The sequence below is a fragment of the Rhea americana genome, unplaced genomic scaffold (assembly GCF_003343005.1).
Source record: "Rhea americana isolate MKP2758 unplaced genomic scaffold, rheAme1 scaffold_317, whole genome shotgun sequence".
NCBI classification, from domain to species: domain Eukaryota; kingdom Metazoa; phylum Chordata; class Aves; order Rheiformes; family Rheidae; genus Rhea; species Rhea americana.
In genome coordinates this window covers 689,628-705,241 of record NW_028186443.1, presented here as the reverse complement: position 1 = coordinate 705,241, position 15,614 = coordinate 689,628, and the positions used below count along the sequence as shown (strand labels likewise).

Genomic DNA, 15,614 nt, shown 5'->3' with positions numbered 1-15,614 from the left:
CTACCAGATTTCTAAAGGCTCCTAAAGATCTGCTTTTTAATTTTAGTGATTTTTAGTACCTTTTTCAAGAACTGTTCATTGGTGTAGTATAGCCTTCATGTTGTATGACATGGAATGTACGACTAACAGTAGAGCACAAGATACACCTATTGTAAATATAAAAATAAATAWTTTTTATTTATTAAATAAAATGCTCATCACCACACACCTCAGGACAGACCTGCACTAACATTCCTGTCTTAGAAAAAGGAACTAGCCCCATTTCCCATTTTTAATTAGGCGCTGCTATTTACCTTCTTTTAAATGAAGCTCTCAGTTTCCAAATGTCATTAAACAGCCTGTATTCTAAACCCAGAAAAAGCTTACCATCCAGGCCAGGCAGAACAGTACTCCTCATTGCAAGCACCAAACCAAGCGGCGATCCAAAAAGGAAGAAATCAGATACTTCAAATTCAAATCGGCCGAGGTTTACTTCTGAGAGACTGGAGCTATTCACAGGAGGAAAGTCTGCATCATCTTTCAACACACTTGAGTGGATGCTGAGCAAAGAAAATGCACTGCTTCAACATTAACGAAGAGAGCATGCAGAGAAAAAAATCCATTCCAAAAACAGGCTGCTTAGATAGCTCTAGCATCTGCATCTAGATCCAAGCAGTATGCATTAAATTGTAGGCAGAAACACAGCGTAGCAGCTGTTTATCATGTTTTCTATCATATGGCTGTTCAGTAAATTTACTACCATCAACATGCAAGAGTTCTCTACAGTTAAAATACTCATAAGAAAGTTAAGCAAGGACGGTGAAGATTGAGGTTTACCTCCCCTCCCCTTCAGTTGTACAGACACATGTAGGCATATTCTGAAACTTTTACTACAAATTCTAACCTATTCAACTTGTTTAGGGACAATGACATTAAAAGTCACAGTCAAAGTATGGTTATACAGATTCATAAAAAGGCTCCTTCTGATGTGTTCCTTAGGCTATGAACTAAAAGGTGACTACTTCTCAGCTACATATTACAGGCAAAAATAACCAATGTATATGGATAGCTTTTAATCWTTTAAGTGATTTAAAAACTTTCATTTATTTTTTATGCTATATACACAGAGGTAAACACAGATCACTTATCCCTGATTGACAGAAAAGACTTGCCCCTTAGTCCTGTTAAAGATGAAATTACATTAAAATTCAGTACATTAGCATACACATATCTTGTTCAGTCATGAGACAGAGGAGAACACATTTTCAGAGTATGCAGGAGCTGCTTATCATACTGACTTTAGAAAGAACGGTAACTGAAGCGCTCATGAATTATCCACATGTGATATCTTGCATCAATGGCCAGAAATCCTGCAGACTGATCCTCAGTCAGCCAAAAGACCACATCTCTCTTTCAATCTTTTGAGCCCACTAGTGTCCTAATTTATCACAATTTATAACCTGATGCTTTTAACTAAACTTCCAGGGACCAAAATTAGGGCTCCTTCAGGGCACGAATGAAGAGACGTGGGAATTAAATCCATCATCTGTTTGGCAGTGAAGTTAGCTCTCTGTGCCAAAAACACTCACCAAAAAAGTGTAAGTTAATGAAATGAAATGCAACAACAGTATGCTGGACTGGGATGTTTGTGTGAAAGAGGGATCTCTGTCACCTCATTACTCAAACTGAGGCATCACCTCTAAATTACACTAAGTAAGCTCACAGGAAAAGATATCTAATGATCTCACATCAATTTCTCAGGCAGAAAACAGAAGGCTTTGAACATCTCTGTATTTACTGTGCAGAGCAGGGAATGACTTGGTTTGGTTTGATTTTTTTTCCTGTTTGATTTACCAAGGAATTTTTCTGCCTTCTTTAGTTTATGTATTTCCAGTTATTCCTCAATAACTTAGTAAAAGCCGAAATTTTCATGAGTTAGAAATGTGAAGGGAACGTAATGTTTTTCCATCTGCTTGCTTAAGCAAAACCGTGTGTAAAGCTTTCAGTTTAAAATCAGATACCTAGAAAATGAAAACATAATAACTAGAAAATTGTTTCATCTATTAATTACTCTATTATACCTCAAGCATGAAGTGCTTTACACAAGCTAACACCATGCTTTCTATGCTTTAGAACAGTACATAGTTCTACTCCTATAGAGAGAGTTAGAAGTGATAGACCAAAAAAAAAAAAAAAAAAAAAAAAAAAAAAAAAAAAAAAAAAAAAAAAAAAAAATCTTCACACTTTAGCATACACTGATAGCCAGAAAAAAAAAATAAATCATGGTATGGAAATAAAAGCAGAATAACCAACAAAAGCAAAGCACAGCACATACTGACTGCAGCCAAAGCAAGAATATAAAATTACTTTAAACTGCCACTAACAGAACAGCTAGCGTGAATTATAACACAGTGGTAAAGTCTACACTACACTCGAGCTGTTGCAGAACTGATAGTTGGAACCCAATAAAACTTTTCTCCCTCTGCATCACTCCCAACAAAATAAAGAAATGAGAAGATGGAAAGAAAAGATAAAGCACAAAGAATTCAGATAAGTGAAAAGCAGTCAAATAGCGAAGAAGTTGCAGAAACAATAAAACAAATGGAATGGTGATATTCACATCATATCTCTGTTTAAAAGGATTCCTAGGATTTAGGAAAGCAAATTACGTTAAATCTCTTCCCCTTCATCCATCTTGCTGTTTAGCTGAATGTTTATATAGCTTTCTGTTTTATTTTAATACCAGCCTGAAGAGTTTTTAGACCAATGAGAGCACATAAAAGCAATTGTCTCATTCTTTGAAGAATAACAGAAATCCTGTGAGTGAAGTCAGAGGGGTCTTTAGAAAGAAAAAAAAAGTCAAAAGAAAATCATAAATTATAAAGCATTCATCCATCTTATTTGTGTGGGCTGCACTGAAGACATGGAACTACCTGCATTACTGTTTTGCACATTCAGAACTCTCACAGCTGAACAAAAAGAAAAAGAATAAAAAATTCACCACAGATGAGTGGGTTTAAACTAGACCCACAATCTGTGGATCTATATCTATGCTTTTCTCTCAGGAATATGCAGGGATCTCAAGCAAACTTCCAGAAACACTCCACAAAGAATACAAACAATTCCATTACTCTGGCACTGCCAGGCTGCATTCAATGTCAAGCCCATTTCTTTTACTCAGGCATCAAACACTAGTTACCTAGAAAGGAAAGCATGATGTTGGGTTATAGTATCACAGCCATAGGTGGGTGAGTCACTTTGTTTCCGTGGTATCAGCTGCCTTGGCTCCTCATCCTCCATGATTCCCGAGATGTCAATATTGCTTTTGCTGAGGTGTTTGCTGCCACCCAGGCTTGAGTCCTCTGCTAAGAGGGGATTATCCTTCAGAAAATGAATAGAGCAAAATGAAGGTTTAAAAGGGGATCAAAACACAACGAAGCTTATCATGAAACAGCTGTATTTACACATTTGACCTTACTTAATCCAGAAAAGAGTGGAAGGGCTTAGACTTCCTCTATGCAGAAGCACATGCAGAAAGAGACGAAGACTCACTTTCCCTCTCAGACGTACAGCCTAACTGCTGGGAGGAGGACCAGGAATTTTTGAGAAGGAAGAATAATACAAAGGCCTCATCCCTCTTGACTTTATCATTCTTAGAGAATTGCAGAGATCCTAAGATAATCAGAGGGGTCTTAACTGAATGCACAAAATGCCAGTTACAGTATGGTCTTGTAATTACTACTGTGGACCACTACAAATTTTACAGGGTCAGGCAGGAGGTGAGGGCTCTTGCAGTGTGTTGGGAACAGGAAACTGCCTGTTGCTTTGTGTGATAAACTCATTTATAACCAAAAAAGAGTTGTTTTATTAAATATGTGCTTCCCTTGAGTTCAAGCCAGAAACAGCTACAGGTTCTACTTGTACTTTTTAATGCGACCAGTAATGTTTAAGTCTGACATTGCCTCTGTATGTCTTGATTTGCCCTGCAGCTTACAATCTTCAATGAAACTCTTTGCTGTTATAACAGCTATTTATTGTTTTAAAAACAGCGTCTATCCTCCAGAACACCAGAGACCTTCAAAGACAAAATTCTATCACCAAACTGTTCCTGGCAGAGTTACTTACATAGGGACTTTGTACAGATATATTATCAGCAAGGTAAGTGAATACGTTTTCTTAATTTATTCATGTTTCATAATTACTTCACACTGATTCAATAGGCAAAGATATCTACCACATAGATTCAGTGAAGAGTTCTGTTCTCTAGCTTGTTCCTAAACAACAGTGCCATTAAATACAAATACAGAAATACAATATATTTCTGATTTTAAATTGAAACTTGCACGCTACAAATATTCTGCAATCTTTGCCTAAAATTCCAGCTTGCCAATTGTTCTTTCTACAAATACATTTATTAATGTACATAAGAATATTCAGAGTAGCAAAGAAAATGGAGGTAGGAGGCGAGGACACCCACACCCACATAGCTGAAAGTGAACTTTCAGAGACTGATTCAGAGCCCATGAAACCCATTGATAAATCAATTGATTTAAATAGGCTGCAGGTAAAACACTCAAACACCATACCATCAAGGATTTCTAAAAACCGTATCAGTCTTGTCCAGTCTTGGAACTTCTTCAAAACCCTAGTGATCTTTGTGCAAATGACATAACAGGAGCTGAGATGTAGATATATCTGCTACTTTTGAATAAGAAAGTTATGTCAACGCAGTAGGAAAAATGGGAACCCTTGAAGATGCCACAGCAAGAAAGCTGATGCAAAGAACTCAATGTGATTTTGTTTTTTTGGCCTTCTATTTTCCCAAAAGTCTAGGGAAGAGGGCTGTCTGTTTGAATGTCATGGAGTTGGCAGTAACGTAACACCAAAGGCATTTCTTGTAATCACATACAGATTTTTCCACAGTATTTAAAAACTAATTTGTGTAACCAATAATTAGGTAGTAGGACTGCTTAGTAATAAAAATCATTACCTTCATTCATCACTGAAAGCTGGCAGCAATTCACCTTTGTCCACTAAGCCTCACTAAAAAGAGCACCTTGCAGAGGGCTTGTCCTTCTCTTATGTCACAAGACAATCTCAGACAGGTCACATTTTGCATGGGTTTGATAGTCTCAGATTAACATCACATGGGAAAAACATTAAGTTCCTTCTTCCTCAGTGCTACTATTAAGGTTAACCTAGCATTTCAATTGCACATATTTATTTACCGGCCATGACAGTTCTGTCAGAGACATGGCATGTGTTTTTTTTTTTTTAATCTGGAAGAAAAACATTCAGCTAAAACCAGCTAATAGGATATATGTCATGCTATTATTTGCTCTGTAGAAGGGGGCCTTCATTTCCTTCAGTAAGCTTCAACTCATTTTAAACTTGATTTTCCTATAGGTAAAACAGGTCTTAAAAAACATACATATCACAGATACCACCACAAGGTAAGAAATCAGCAATCTTAAAACGAAAAGGGACTAAAAGCTCTGTGGGACTGCTCCAGGGAAGGTCACTGGGAAACTGGCTAGTCATTTTACCAGAGAGCAAAATTCCTAATTTTTCTTTTTCTCTGTTGCACATGATAACTGGGCAAGGTAATGCAGAAAGACTATGGAAAATTAGCGATTGAATCTACTTCTATGGAGCCAGGGAGAGAGCAAGTTTGCAGGCCAGGCATTCCTCATAACCTCTCTCAGCACTGGAGCATGTTAGTAGTCCTGTGCACTTGGGGTGAGATTCAATTTCAAGAGTGCAAAAGAGCCAAATTTGTTCTCCAGATTTATGCAAAGGAGTAGCTGGAGAATGAAATGACAGACATGAGCAGTAGTATGAGTCTTTCCATAGTGCCCTGCTTGCAGGCCTCAGCAGCCAAGAGGACCACCTGGCTTCCATGCAAGGTGAATAATTAGTCCTGCTGCTGAGAAAGGGGAACCACGGAGCTTGTTAGTGCCATCTCTGGAGCTGGCTTCTGTCATATGAATCATCTGCCCCTTGGGGACTGAACTGGAACAAAATTCTCTTCACACACATTACTGAACAGCATTAAATGGCAGAAGCCTGACAATCATTTGTGTCACAGAGACAGAAGGTAACTGGGTGAAAGGAGCTCTTACTGAGAAAATAAACCTCTCTAAGCCAGCTGGGTCTTCTCTGCATCTGAACTGCAAAAACTGCATCAGATGCAGTTCTCCCAGATCCCACAAATGGCACAGTTAACATTTCATCTGCAGTAAAATGGTACAAATATCAGGATCTGAAGCAGCCACCCACTGATATGCTTTAGATATCCTTCATCCATGTGAAGCAAATCCTCAGCTCTCTTACCCAAGATGTGATGACATCATCTTTGTTAAGCATTTCAATAATTACAAATGTCACTGGTTTTTAAAGGATAAAAGTTACTAGTCTGGTTTGAGCAGAGTGAGATTTGCTCTACTGCAGATTCTTTTACTGGACATACAGACAAATTCTCAAGTATTATATAGGTATGTATATAAAATAAATCAACATAACCACAATAATCATGCATATTTCTACATATACCACAGAATTCTCTACCCATTATAGATAATTCTCATTTGATTATTCAGTGAATAATGGAAGCTAGAAGGCAGAATGGACTGCATCACACAAACCAACATATATTCATTCACTCGTCGTAGCAGTAGAATGTACCATTCTAATTCATTATTTACATTGTCTTGACAAATTAACATAGACTCGCTATTGCCAAAAAACATGTTTCTAGTACTTTAGAAAGCTCTAGCTATGAACTGTTCAAAGAATGCAATGTGCTGTCCTCAGTACTGGTACTGTTAAAAGGTGATGCTGAGAACTTAGAGCTATGTTATTAATGGAGGATAATTCTCCTCCTAAAAACATTAAGAGGATGCCTCTTTGCTTGAGAGTACTACCATGTTCACATGCTGTCCTTTCACACATAGTTCTCAAAATGAACTAAATAAGTTAGTATCATTGAGCCCATTTATGAGGAGAGAGGGTCAAAAGATGAAACAATTTAGACAAGGTCACAAAACCATCAAAGAATGGAGCCTGGGTGCCTCATCCAATGCTCACTCAAATACACCAAACCACCTCTCAACCCCTACTTGAGTCTGAACTACATCAGGTTAGTTGAACTCCATTTTTTTCATAAATGGTGCATACAATAATGCAGCTTAAATGCTAGCATTACTTTTTTAAAAAAATATGCTTTCACTATCATAAATCCTTTCCTGAATCTCAGTTAGAATTAATCCTCCCTTCTTTCCAAATGTAGAATTCATGTAGAGACTGAGTTATGCTCAGTGGTTTATTCACACATCTTCAGGTGACCAGTATGCTTCATCACAAATGAGGCATCCTTCCACCTGCCACTAAAATTTACTCATGAGTACATCCTAATTCTAGATTATTGGTAGGAAGGCACGTAAGAAATTCCAGACAAAATGGAGACCAAAAAAAAGTTTTGCTTGCTAAAAAGTTTTTAGCAAAAAATAGCAGTCAGACTACTGAGAGAGGGTATCTTTACATCCACCATTAGGGATACAATAAAAGGCACTCTGTGGTCCTGCTTTAAGGATTTACCAGTAAAGCCTTAACCAGTGATTGCTGTAAACTGAAGCTGCAGACTTCATTTTCCAATGGCATTTTTTTGACATATGAGCAAATTCCTGTGCTATCATTGCTATTTACCAAATCCCTAAATATCTCTGGCTTATACGGACCTGACTTCCTTCAGGGAATTAATCTCAGCTGCATGCTTTCTTTCTCTTTACCTGGATGCTGCTGATGCTTCCTCTCCTGCTGCTGTTCTGACTCTCATCAGCCGTATTAGCATTATAGCAGATGGCATCAAACCCCAAAATTCCTCCTATGCAGTCACCAATGAGACACACCTGATGAAATAAGAGATTTTTTTTGGGGGGGAGGGGAGGTGAGACACAGCAATTGCTTTAAAAAAAACCAAAAAACACCATAGCCTTATAGAGGAGTTAGGAGAGCTGAAAGACATCTTAATTTACACCCTTGGCATAACATCTCTGCTGGATCCTACTGCAGCTGAAAAGATGTGTTCGCATTTTCTCCCATTTCCTCTTTCCCCCAGACATACACTTTAGTATATCTGCCCAACGGACCGTTTTGACTAGCTGAGTGTTTCTCTGAACCAGTCAGAACTGTTGCTAGCTACCTGCAGTCAGATTCCAGCTTAAAAAATCCTCATCACTGAAGAACCTGTCTCAGCAAGATTTCAAACTACTTAACGTTTCCTTCAGAGTCACATAAGGAAGAGGAACTCAACAAATTAAGAACAGGTTGTTATTCACTGGTCAAGACAAGGGAGTAGAACTTTTACATGAGGTATTAAGTAGACAGATTCACTCACACCTAATGTAAATATAACAGCTACCTTCAAAATATAGGCCTGGAAATTAAAATATGTAAGTCTACAGAGTACTAAAATCGGGAATTCATCAGAGGAAGTAATTTTAATGCCTCACTGGAATCTGCCTCACAAGCCAATTACACTGAACATCTCCCCCTCCCACAGAACATTCATCCCATCCCAGTCCCCTGCCCCTGTCCCAAGAGGAGTAATTGCTGTTATCTCTCTCCTCTGTTCCACAGGTTCTAGCAACCCCTTTCCCACCTACTCTCAAAGTAAATGTCTAGTCAGTTCTTCCCAAGGCCTCAATTAGTTTAACTAGTGACATATCTCTCCCTACAAGCCTTACCTTGCTTCTAGCCTTAATTCTGCTTGACTACAACAAAACTACATGTTCTCGTTAACAGGATGTTGTGCATGATGTCCTCAAAGTGAGCAGTGTAGGAAAAGTGACCATTTAGTAATGTTGACATGAAAAAAACCAAACCTCTCAGTCTACCCCCACACACCAAACTCTCAAATAAGAGTTAACAGCTGTTAAAAGTAAATTTTCTCAGGATGAAAAAAAACCAAAAAACAAACAAAAAAAATGAAGGTAACATACACCCTAAGACAACTCTGATTCCAGAGTCATACACAATTGCTGATTTACCCTTTTGATCTTCAAATTCCTACACCATGCAATAAAGTCAAAGACCTGAAAATCATACAGATACCAATAACCTTAACAAAATTATCAGCAACTTTTGTGTGGATTAATGGAATCTTCTTTTAATGGAATCTTCTTGAACTTACCATTCCATTTCTAATCCTCATTATTATTGGCATGAAGGTAATGGGGTTAATTTGTTCCAGATGCCACATAAAGCCCAAAAGGCCAACTCTGCTTTGATGAACTTGCAATATAAATGGACAGAATGGACRAAAATACCAGAGAGGAAAGAGACATGCAGAGTGGGGGTCAGGTTATATGGCATGTAATCTAGAAGTACAGGACTATTCAGATTGATCTTTGATCAGTTGATCTAAGATGTAAGGACAGGACAAGAGGAAACAGGCAACAACAGAACCACAGGATGTTCCACCTGAATATGAGGAGGAATTTCTTCACTGTGAGAGTGACAGAGCACTGGAACAAGTTGCCCAGAGAGGTTGTGGAGTCTCCTTCTCTGGAGATATTCAAGGCCCGCCTGGATGCAACCCTAACATGTTATAGGTGACCCTGCTGAGGTTGGACTAGATGATCTCCGGAAGTCCATTCCAACCTTACTGATTCTATGATTTCTAGTCTAGCGATGGAGAAGCAGGAGTAATAACTGTGACCCYACGTCAGCCAAAAGTCCGTAGGTGACTTCACTGTGGAATGGATCAGACCGGAAAAATTAAATGACTTTCCCAAAGTCACACAAAACATCTGCAATGCAGCTGGAAACTGAATATTTGTCTTCTGAGACTCAGTGCTCCTGATTGTTTTATTACTAGTGTCATGGAAGCAGAAAAGAAAAAGCAATACTTAAATACTGGATTCCTTGTGCTTTTAGCCAGAGATATGCTGATGTCCCACCCTACTCCATCAGGTATAGTTGGTCTGTGAGGAAATCAGTAACACAGATTTTCAGTTATTTCAGCCTGGCTGGCTTGTTCATTGCTTAACACAACACACTCCTATCACACAACTAAGGCTCCTATGCATTATCAGAAATCATAGCACTAATTAGCAAGAGCTTAGAAATAAAACTGTTTGTAAGAGAAGGAACAGCATTTTCTACAAACTGAGTAAACCCAGGTTAGATAACCGACAGGATTCCAGAAGCATCTTGTTCATGCTGGGCACTAAGAAGGCATTTTATATAGGCAATCCCATGCTAATATTCCTTCATCATATTCGCAGCATTGCTCCTATGTCCATAACTGAAAACCTTTCCATAAAAATCAGAAATGGCCCAACAAAATACAGCTTTGCCCCCAAGGAATTATACTTCGATGTGCGAGAAAATAATCTTACCTGTCCATTAAAACCAGCCCCATCTGCAGATTTGAGAAATTCATTATAAACTTGGTTGGCTCTGCTAATCACCATGGCAACTGCATCTTGGTACTGAGGGGACGAAATGGCCAGCAAGGGCAAGGCAGCTAGTGGGATGTGGTCTTCACTACTGCTGAGACAGCTCTCATCATAACTGTAGGGATTTAGGCTAAAGAAGAACATGCTGTTGTCAGGAAAAATGCAAAAGACAGCACACAGCATTAGAGAATGAACAATTACTTATTAACAGAAATGGCTTGGGCTATGGCAGTTTATAATGAGAGAGTACAGTAAGGATCACTTTCTCACAGAAGAAAGCCAACTGCTTAAAATTAAGCATTTTCTGCTTTGTGTGACTGAGACCATGCTGGAAAGCATTTCTGCAATTCAACATACTTGTTGCAATTTGCTCACCTTATTTTCTTTACACACACAAACGGGTATCACTTTAACTAGCAAATACATTATTCCCTTTCAGCTTTTCTTTATCATATAATCAACTTAAAACAGAAGGAATAGGATCCAACCATCACAGTGGAATGTTGTTTCCTAAAATGCAAGCAGTTAACAGAGGAATTATTCAAAAGCATGTAAAAAACATTTTTCCCAATGTTTCTGTAGAGGCTTCCTCATGAGATAAGATTTAGACCAATAATTATGCTTTCAAAACGTTTGTATAAAACCACACGTGTTCTGAAATCACATGCAAATTTTGCATGCTAACTTTTTGGAAAAAGGAGGTGGACTAAAAACGTAAGCTTAAATTTGTCAGGACACTAATTTTATTTCACCTAAGATGTGCACTCTGCATTGCAGTTTCTCAGTAAATGTATCAATCATGCCTTGGTTGATTTTTACAGATGAACGGGAAAAATGATTCACAGAGAGGAAAAGGTACGTGTCACATTACTGTGTGTCAGTTTCTCTTAAAGCAAGCTGACCTTCCTGTAGAAACTAAAGGAAGGCCATAGTATTTCGGACAAGTTCATCCAAAGCTGCAAACTAGCAACTTCAATATATTTCAACAGTATTTTGCATTCTCTTTCTTTAGCATCTTTATGGCTGCACAATATTAAAAAGTGAGCTGCTTGAAATGGTATTAAAGTCTATGTCTCTGCTAAAACCTGCATCTTTGAGACTATCACCAGGCTAATAAAAGAGAGGACCTGCAAAGCTCAAGTGGAAGCCAGTCTGCACTCATGTCCTGAGCTTCACAGGACATTTTCATATTTGACTATTGCCACAGCTCTCAAATGATTTTGTATTTCTCATCCAAAGACATACAACAGCTTCCATGTCCTGGAGCTCAGCTGGTCTGCCAAGCCACATCAATTTACAAGTTAATACAGCTTCAGTCTGCCAACTGATTAGGTCATGCAGATGCACAGCACAAATAGTTGTGAATACCAATTCTCAAAAAACTAAAACCAAACTTCATAACTCTGCATAAAAGGACCTCATTTGCCAAAAAATTAGCAAATAAAACCTAACAAGGGGAGAAACACAGGAAGAAAAAAAAAATTATAAAGTGAATGGTTGAAATGGAAAAAAAATATATATGCAATGGTTTATATAATAAAAATAAAATGCAAATGATATTCACAAGAGAACTGTATGAGGAACTGTATGAGGCACACTGAATGGAAAAATGAGTAGCTGAAAATATTATTTTTATGGATCACACTGAATTGAAGCAATTGTTACCTGGCCCATTAATCAGAAACAGTAACCTGGCTTAGAAACACTAGTTTAATTTTTGAAAATTTATTTTATTGTAAAGGCTGTGGCCAGAGGCATATCTATTGTTATCATAAACACAACACAAAGGAAGAGAGGAGGCTTTTTATCACAGGAGAGAGACTACGTATTAGTGCTGGAGCTGACACAAACCAGCAAAATATCAGTGTTGAAACTCAGAGGAGCCCAAAGCCTTGTTATTTTGGTGCATTGCAGGACACTACAGGAGGGCCTTCTAAGCACCAGTTTGGAAGCATCATATTTGCACAAAGATGGAAATAACAAGGAAACAGGCGAAACCGTTAAGTGTAAAAGTCTGACAGGTAAAGCCTCCTGCTCTTCACCAGTGCTAGAACCTAAACAGCTCCCTAATAATAGGCAGTAAATGAAAAGGCTGTAAGAGGTATCTAGTCTTCCAGGGTGGGTGAAAGTACCATTGGCTCCCAGAACACAAGTGATCAATGGGATACTGGCACCTGCTGGCAGTGGTAACTGAGAATGCATCACGGAGACRGGAGATAAGGGATATTCAATCCAGGCTGTGGGCTCAGGGGAAGGAGGAATCCTGTTCCTTTAAGCCACTATTTGCAAGAAAGGACAAAAAACTGCCTGTATGTGTTCAGATGAAGAGTCTCAGTGGAATCCCTCTAGATTCAGATACTCAGCACACAGACACAGCCTTAATTCAAAACCTGCACCAAGGTATACTGAGGATTGCCCTACATAGGCACACACTACGCCTGCACATTCAGAAAGTGGAGGATATGCTCAAACCAAATCGTTTACTGTTTGATGAGTCATCTGGCTTACCCTAGATGAAACATCACAGTAATTGCAAACACATTTCTTCTCCCACAATTTGCTAAATAGAATGTTTACCGGAAGTTTGTTCCACAACTGCATCCTGGAGTTCTGGCTGTGAAAGCTGCAGGCGAGAAACTGAAGAAATGTGAGAGCAAGGAACTCTCTCTCCTTTTGTCAAATCGAAAGGGGTGCACTGCAAGCAGCTTCAAGCAAGAACATACCAAGGCAATGCCAGTCTTATTTTAGTGCTGAGAATGATCCCAATGGTCATTTAAATATCCAGCTTGGCTCTCTTCAGTCTGGCTGAATACTCTGTGCTGCAAGAAAAGATAATCAAAAACAAAACAGAAAGAAAGGAGTAGTGGGAACTCTGTTTGCTTGGGCTGCCAGCATCCACTCTCCCACTCCAGTGCTCCTCTTCCAAATAGAGAAGTCTTCCAGGCACTGCATTATGGGACACCCAAAACACACTACTGAGCCTTGTGTTACTCGATGGCCCAAATGAGCAAGGATGAGCCTTCAAACACCCTTTGATGCCTCATCTCTTCTGCTATCAGTTCTCTTTCTTTTCACAGCACCAACTTGGACACAAAAACTTCTCCTTTACCAGTTTCTATGGTGTATTTTCCCTTTGACATGAACAGTCACCAGCCTGGTCTGAACCAGCCACCTCTTTTTCCTGTAAGCCAGTATAAGGTTATGCCTATAAACTGGCATAACCTCAGTCCTGCCTCTCTAATCCTGTCTCCTGGACAGCAGGCATCACCCTCTCCACTGACCAGGGCCAACCATCTTACAGTACAAAACACGGTGAGATAAACCTCCTCATCTCCTCTCCCATAGGTTTTCTGCTCTACCAAGAAGTCCAAGCATAACCTGGGGCACTAAGCTTTACTGCAACAACAAGACTATAAAAGCAACCATCACCTAGGCAAAGCCCCAAACAAAACCAACAAAAACTTCTCTGTGCTTCAAAGAATCAAGTAGGCCTCCTTCTCTTCTCCCCACTGTTAGAATTCAGTATTTACTCCTCATTTACATTTGTAGAAGAGTTGAATCAGGCCCAGAATGCGTGTTCCTTTCTTTCTCTACTATCCTGAATGTGTTAGTGTACTTTTGTTTAAGATATTAATGGCAAGGAAAGTATCAGTAAGGAAAGAAACGTTTGCTGCTAAGAGAGACTGTAGTGGTTACTGCTCCCTCTGTACAGAGATAGCCTGTGACTGAGTTCCAGAGTAGGAAAAGGCATATAAAGTTCACCCAGTGAGAGAGGATGGTTTCATTAACCACAGCCACTCCCAAAACAGGCAAGGAGTAAGGCTGAAGGAACAGCTGTGCTGGAGCCCAGCACTCTTTCCAATATTTTGCTGATTTCTCAATAATGCCAGCAATATTCCAATATTGTGGTGCACACAGTTGAGGTTGGAACAATAGGTTAATGACAAGAAGTGGGAACTATACATTGTTTGATATTTAGAGAAGACCTAAGAGCTGTTGGTGGTCTCAAGCAATCTAGATTTTTGGTTCACATTATCAGGCCGAACGCATTCAGGAGATCCATTCTCATCTGGGTAGAAGCTCTGTGGGAATAAATGCATTTCATAATATGTTGAATTCAAAGGGCAAAGGAGTATTGATTGACAAGGAAGAATAAGCATACTCAAGTTAATGAGTTAGCTTCTCTCAGTTGAAAGAACACCTATATCTTCAACTGTGTAAACACTGAACAGTGGAAAACAAGTCCATCCTGCAGTTGGGTGCTGTTTCTCAGATTTCTTGGAAATCTCAGACCTTACCCTGACCACTGACTTGGTCAAAAATTTTCACACCTCATCACCCAAGATTTATCAAACATGACGGAGTACAAAAATGTTGGTGCAGGACTTGCTAATACAAATTGGACTGAATTCTCAAAGGATACAATAATTTTAACAGTGACATACATTTACATGTGCTCTGACCACTTTTATTTATTTCTGTAGAGTAGTACTCTTCAGGTAGTGCTTAGGGACCTCTGTCATAGATGAAAGTAGTATCACATCAAGTGCTATAAACACAGAGACAAAACAAGATTCTGTTTGAAAGGGCTTAAACTAATGCATTGTTTAACTGGCTATAAAGTATCACGTGAATACACAGGATTATACYGGACTCCTGACTGGACACCACTCAGGTCTCCCAAACAAGTCTTGACAGTACCACAGAAAAAGTCACATCTTAAATACTACAAAAAATGTGGTATCTGTCACCTATTTTATGCACCTCCTCAGTCACTTCCATTGGAGACAGGGAAACTCTGAAATCAAGTCAAATCACATGGCTGAGTAGTTATCAGCCATCTATTTCTCTGATGCCAGCCTCATGTGATATTTACACAGAACTCACTCTGCACAGAGATTTAAATGTGCTATTGTTTTGGATGCTTGCTATTTTGATGACAAGACAGTTTTTTATTTCAAAAAAATGACTGTTTTGCATTCTGTTTCAATGGCTCTCTAACAGGTTGACCATTTGACAAAGCTCTTCACCGTAATATCCACAAGTACCTGAGTTCTGGGGATGTTAGAAAACTTCAAGAAACAGACTGCAGTCTTACTGAGAACTTTAAACCTGCAATCATTCATAAAAATATCCTGCATTTGTGCAGATTATATATATATATACATATACATA

The 15,614-nt window shown here is 38.8% G+C and overlaps 1 protein-coding gene across 1 annotated transcript in view; it reads right to left on the bottom strand.

The window, feature by feature from the left end:
• Window positions 1-15,614, bottom strand: part of PITPNM3 (PITPNM family member 3) — a 117,758-nt gene that overhangs the window by 26,047 nt on the left and 76,097 nt on the right. The window contains exons 7-10 of the mRNA XM_085310342.1: window positions 10,380-10,569; window positions 7,767-7,886; window positions 3,179-3,360; window positions 367-539 (exon numbers count right to left, since the gene is read on the bottom strand). Coding sequence (XP_085166468.1) covers window positions 367-539; window positions 3,179-3,360; window positions 7,767-7,886; window positions 10,380-10,569 — 665 coding nt within the window. The remainder of the gene's footprint in view (window positions 1-366; window positions 540-3,178; window positions 3,361-7,766; window positions 7,887-10,379; window positions 10,570-15,614) is intronic.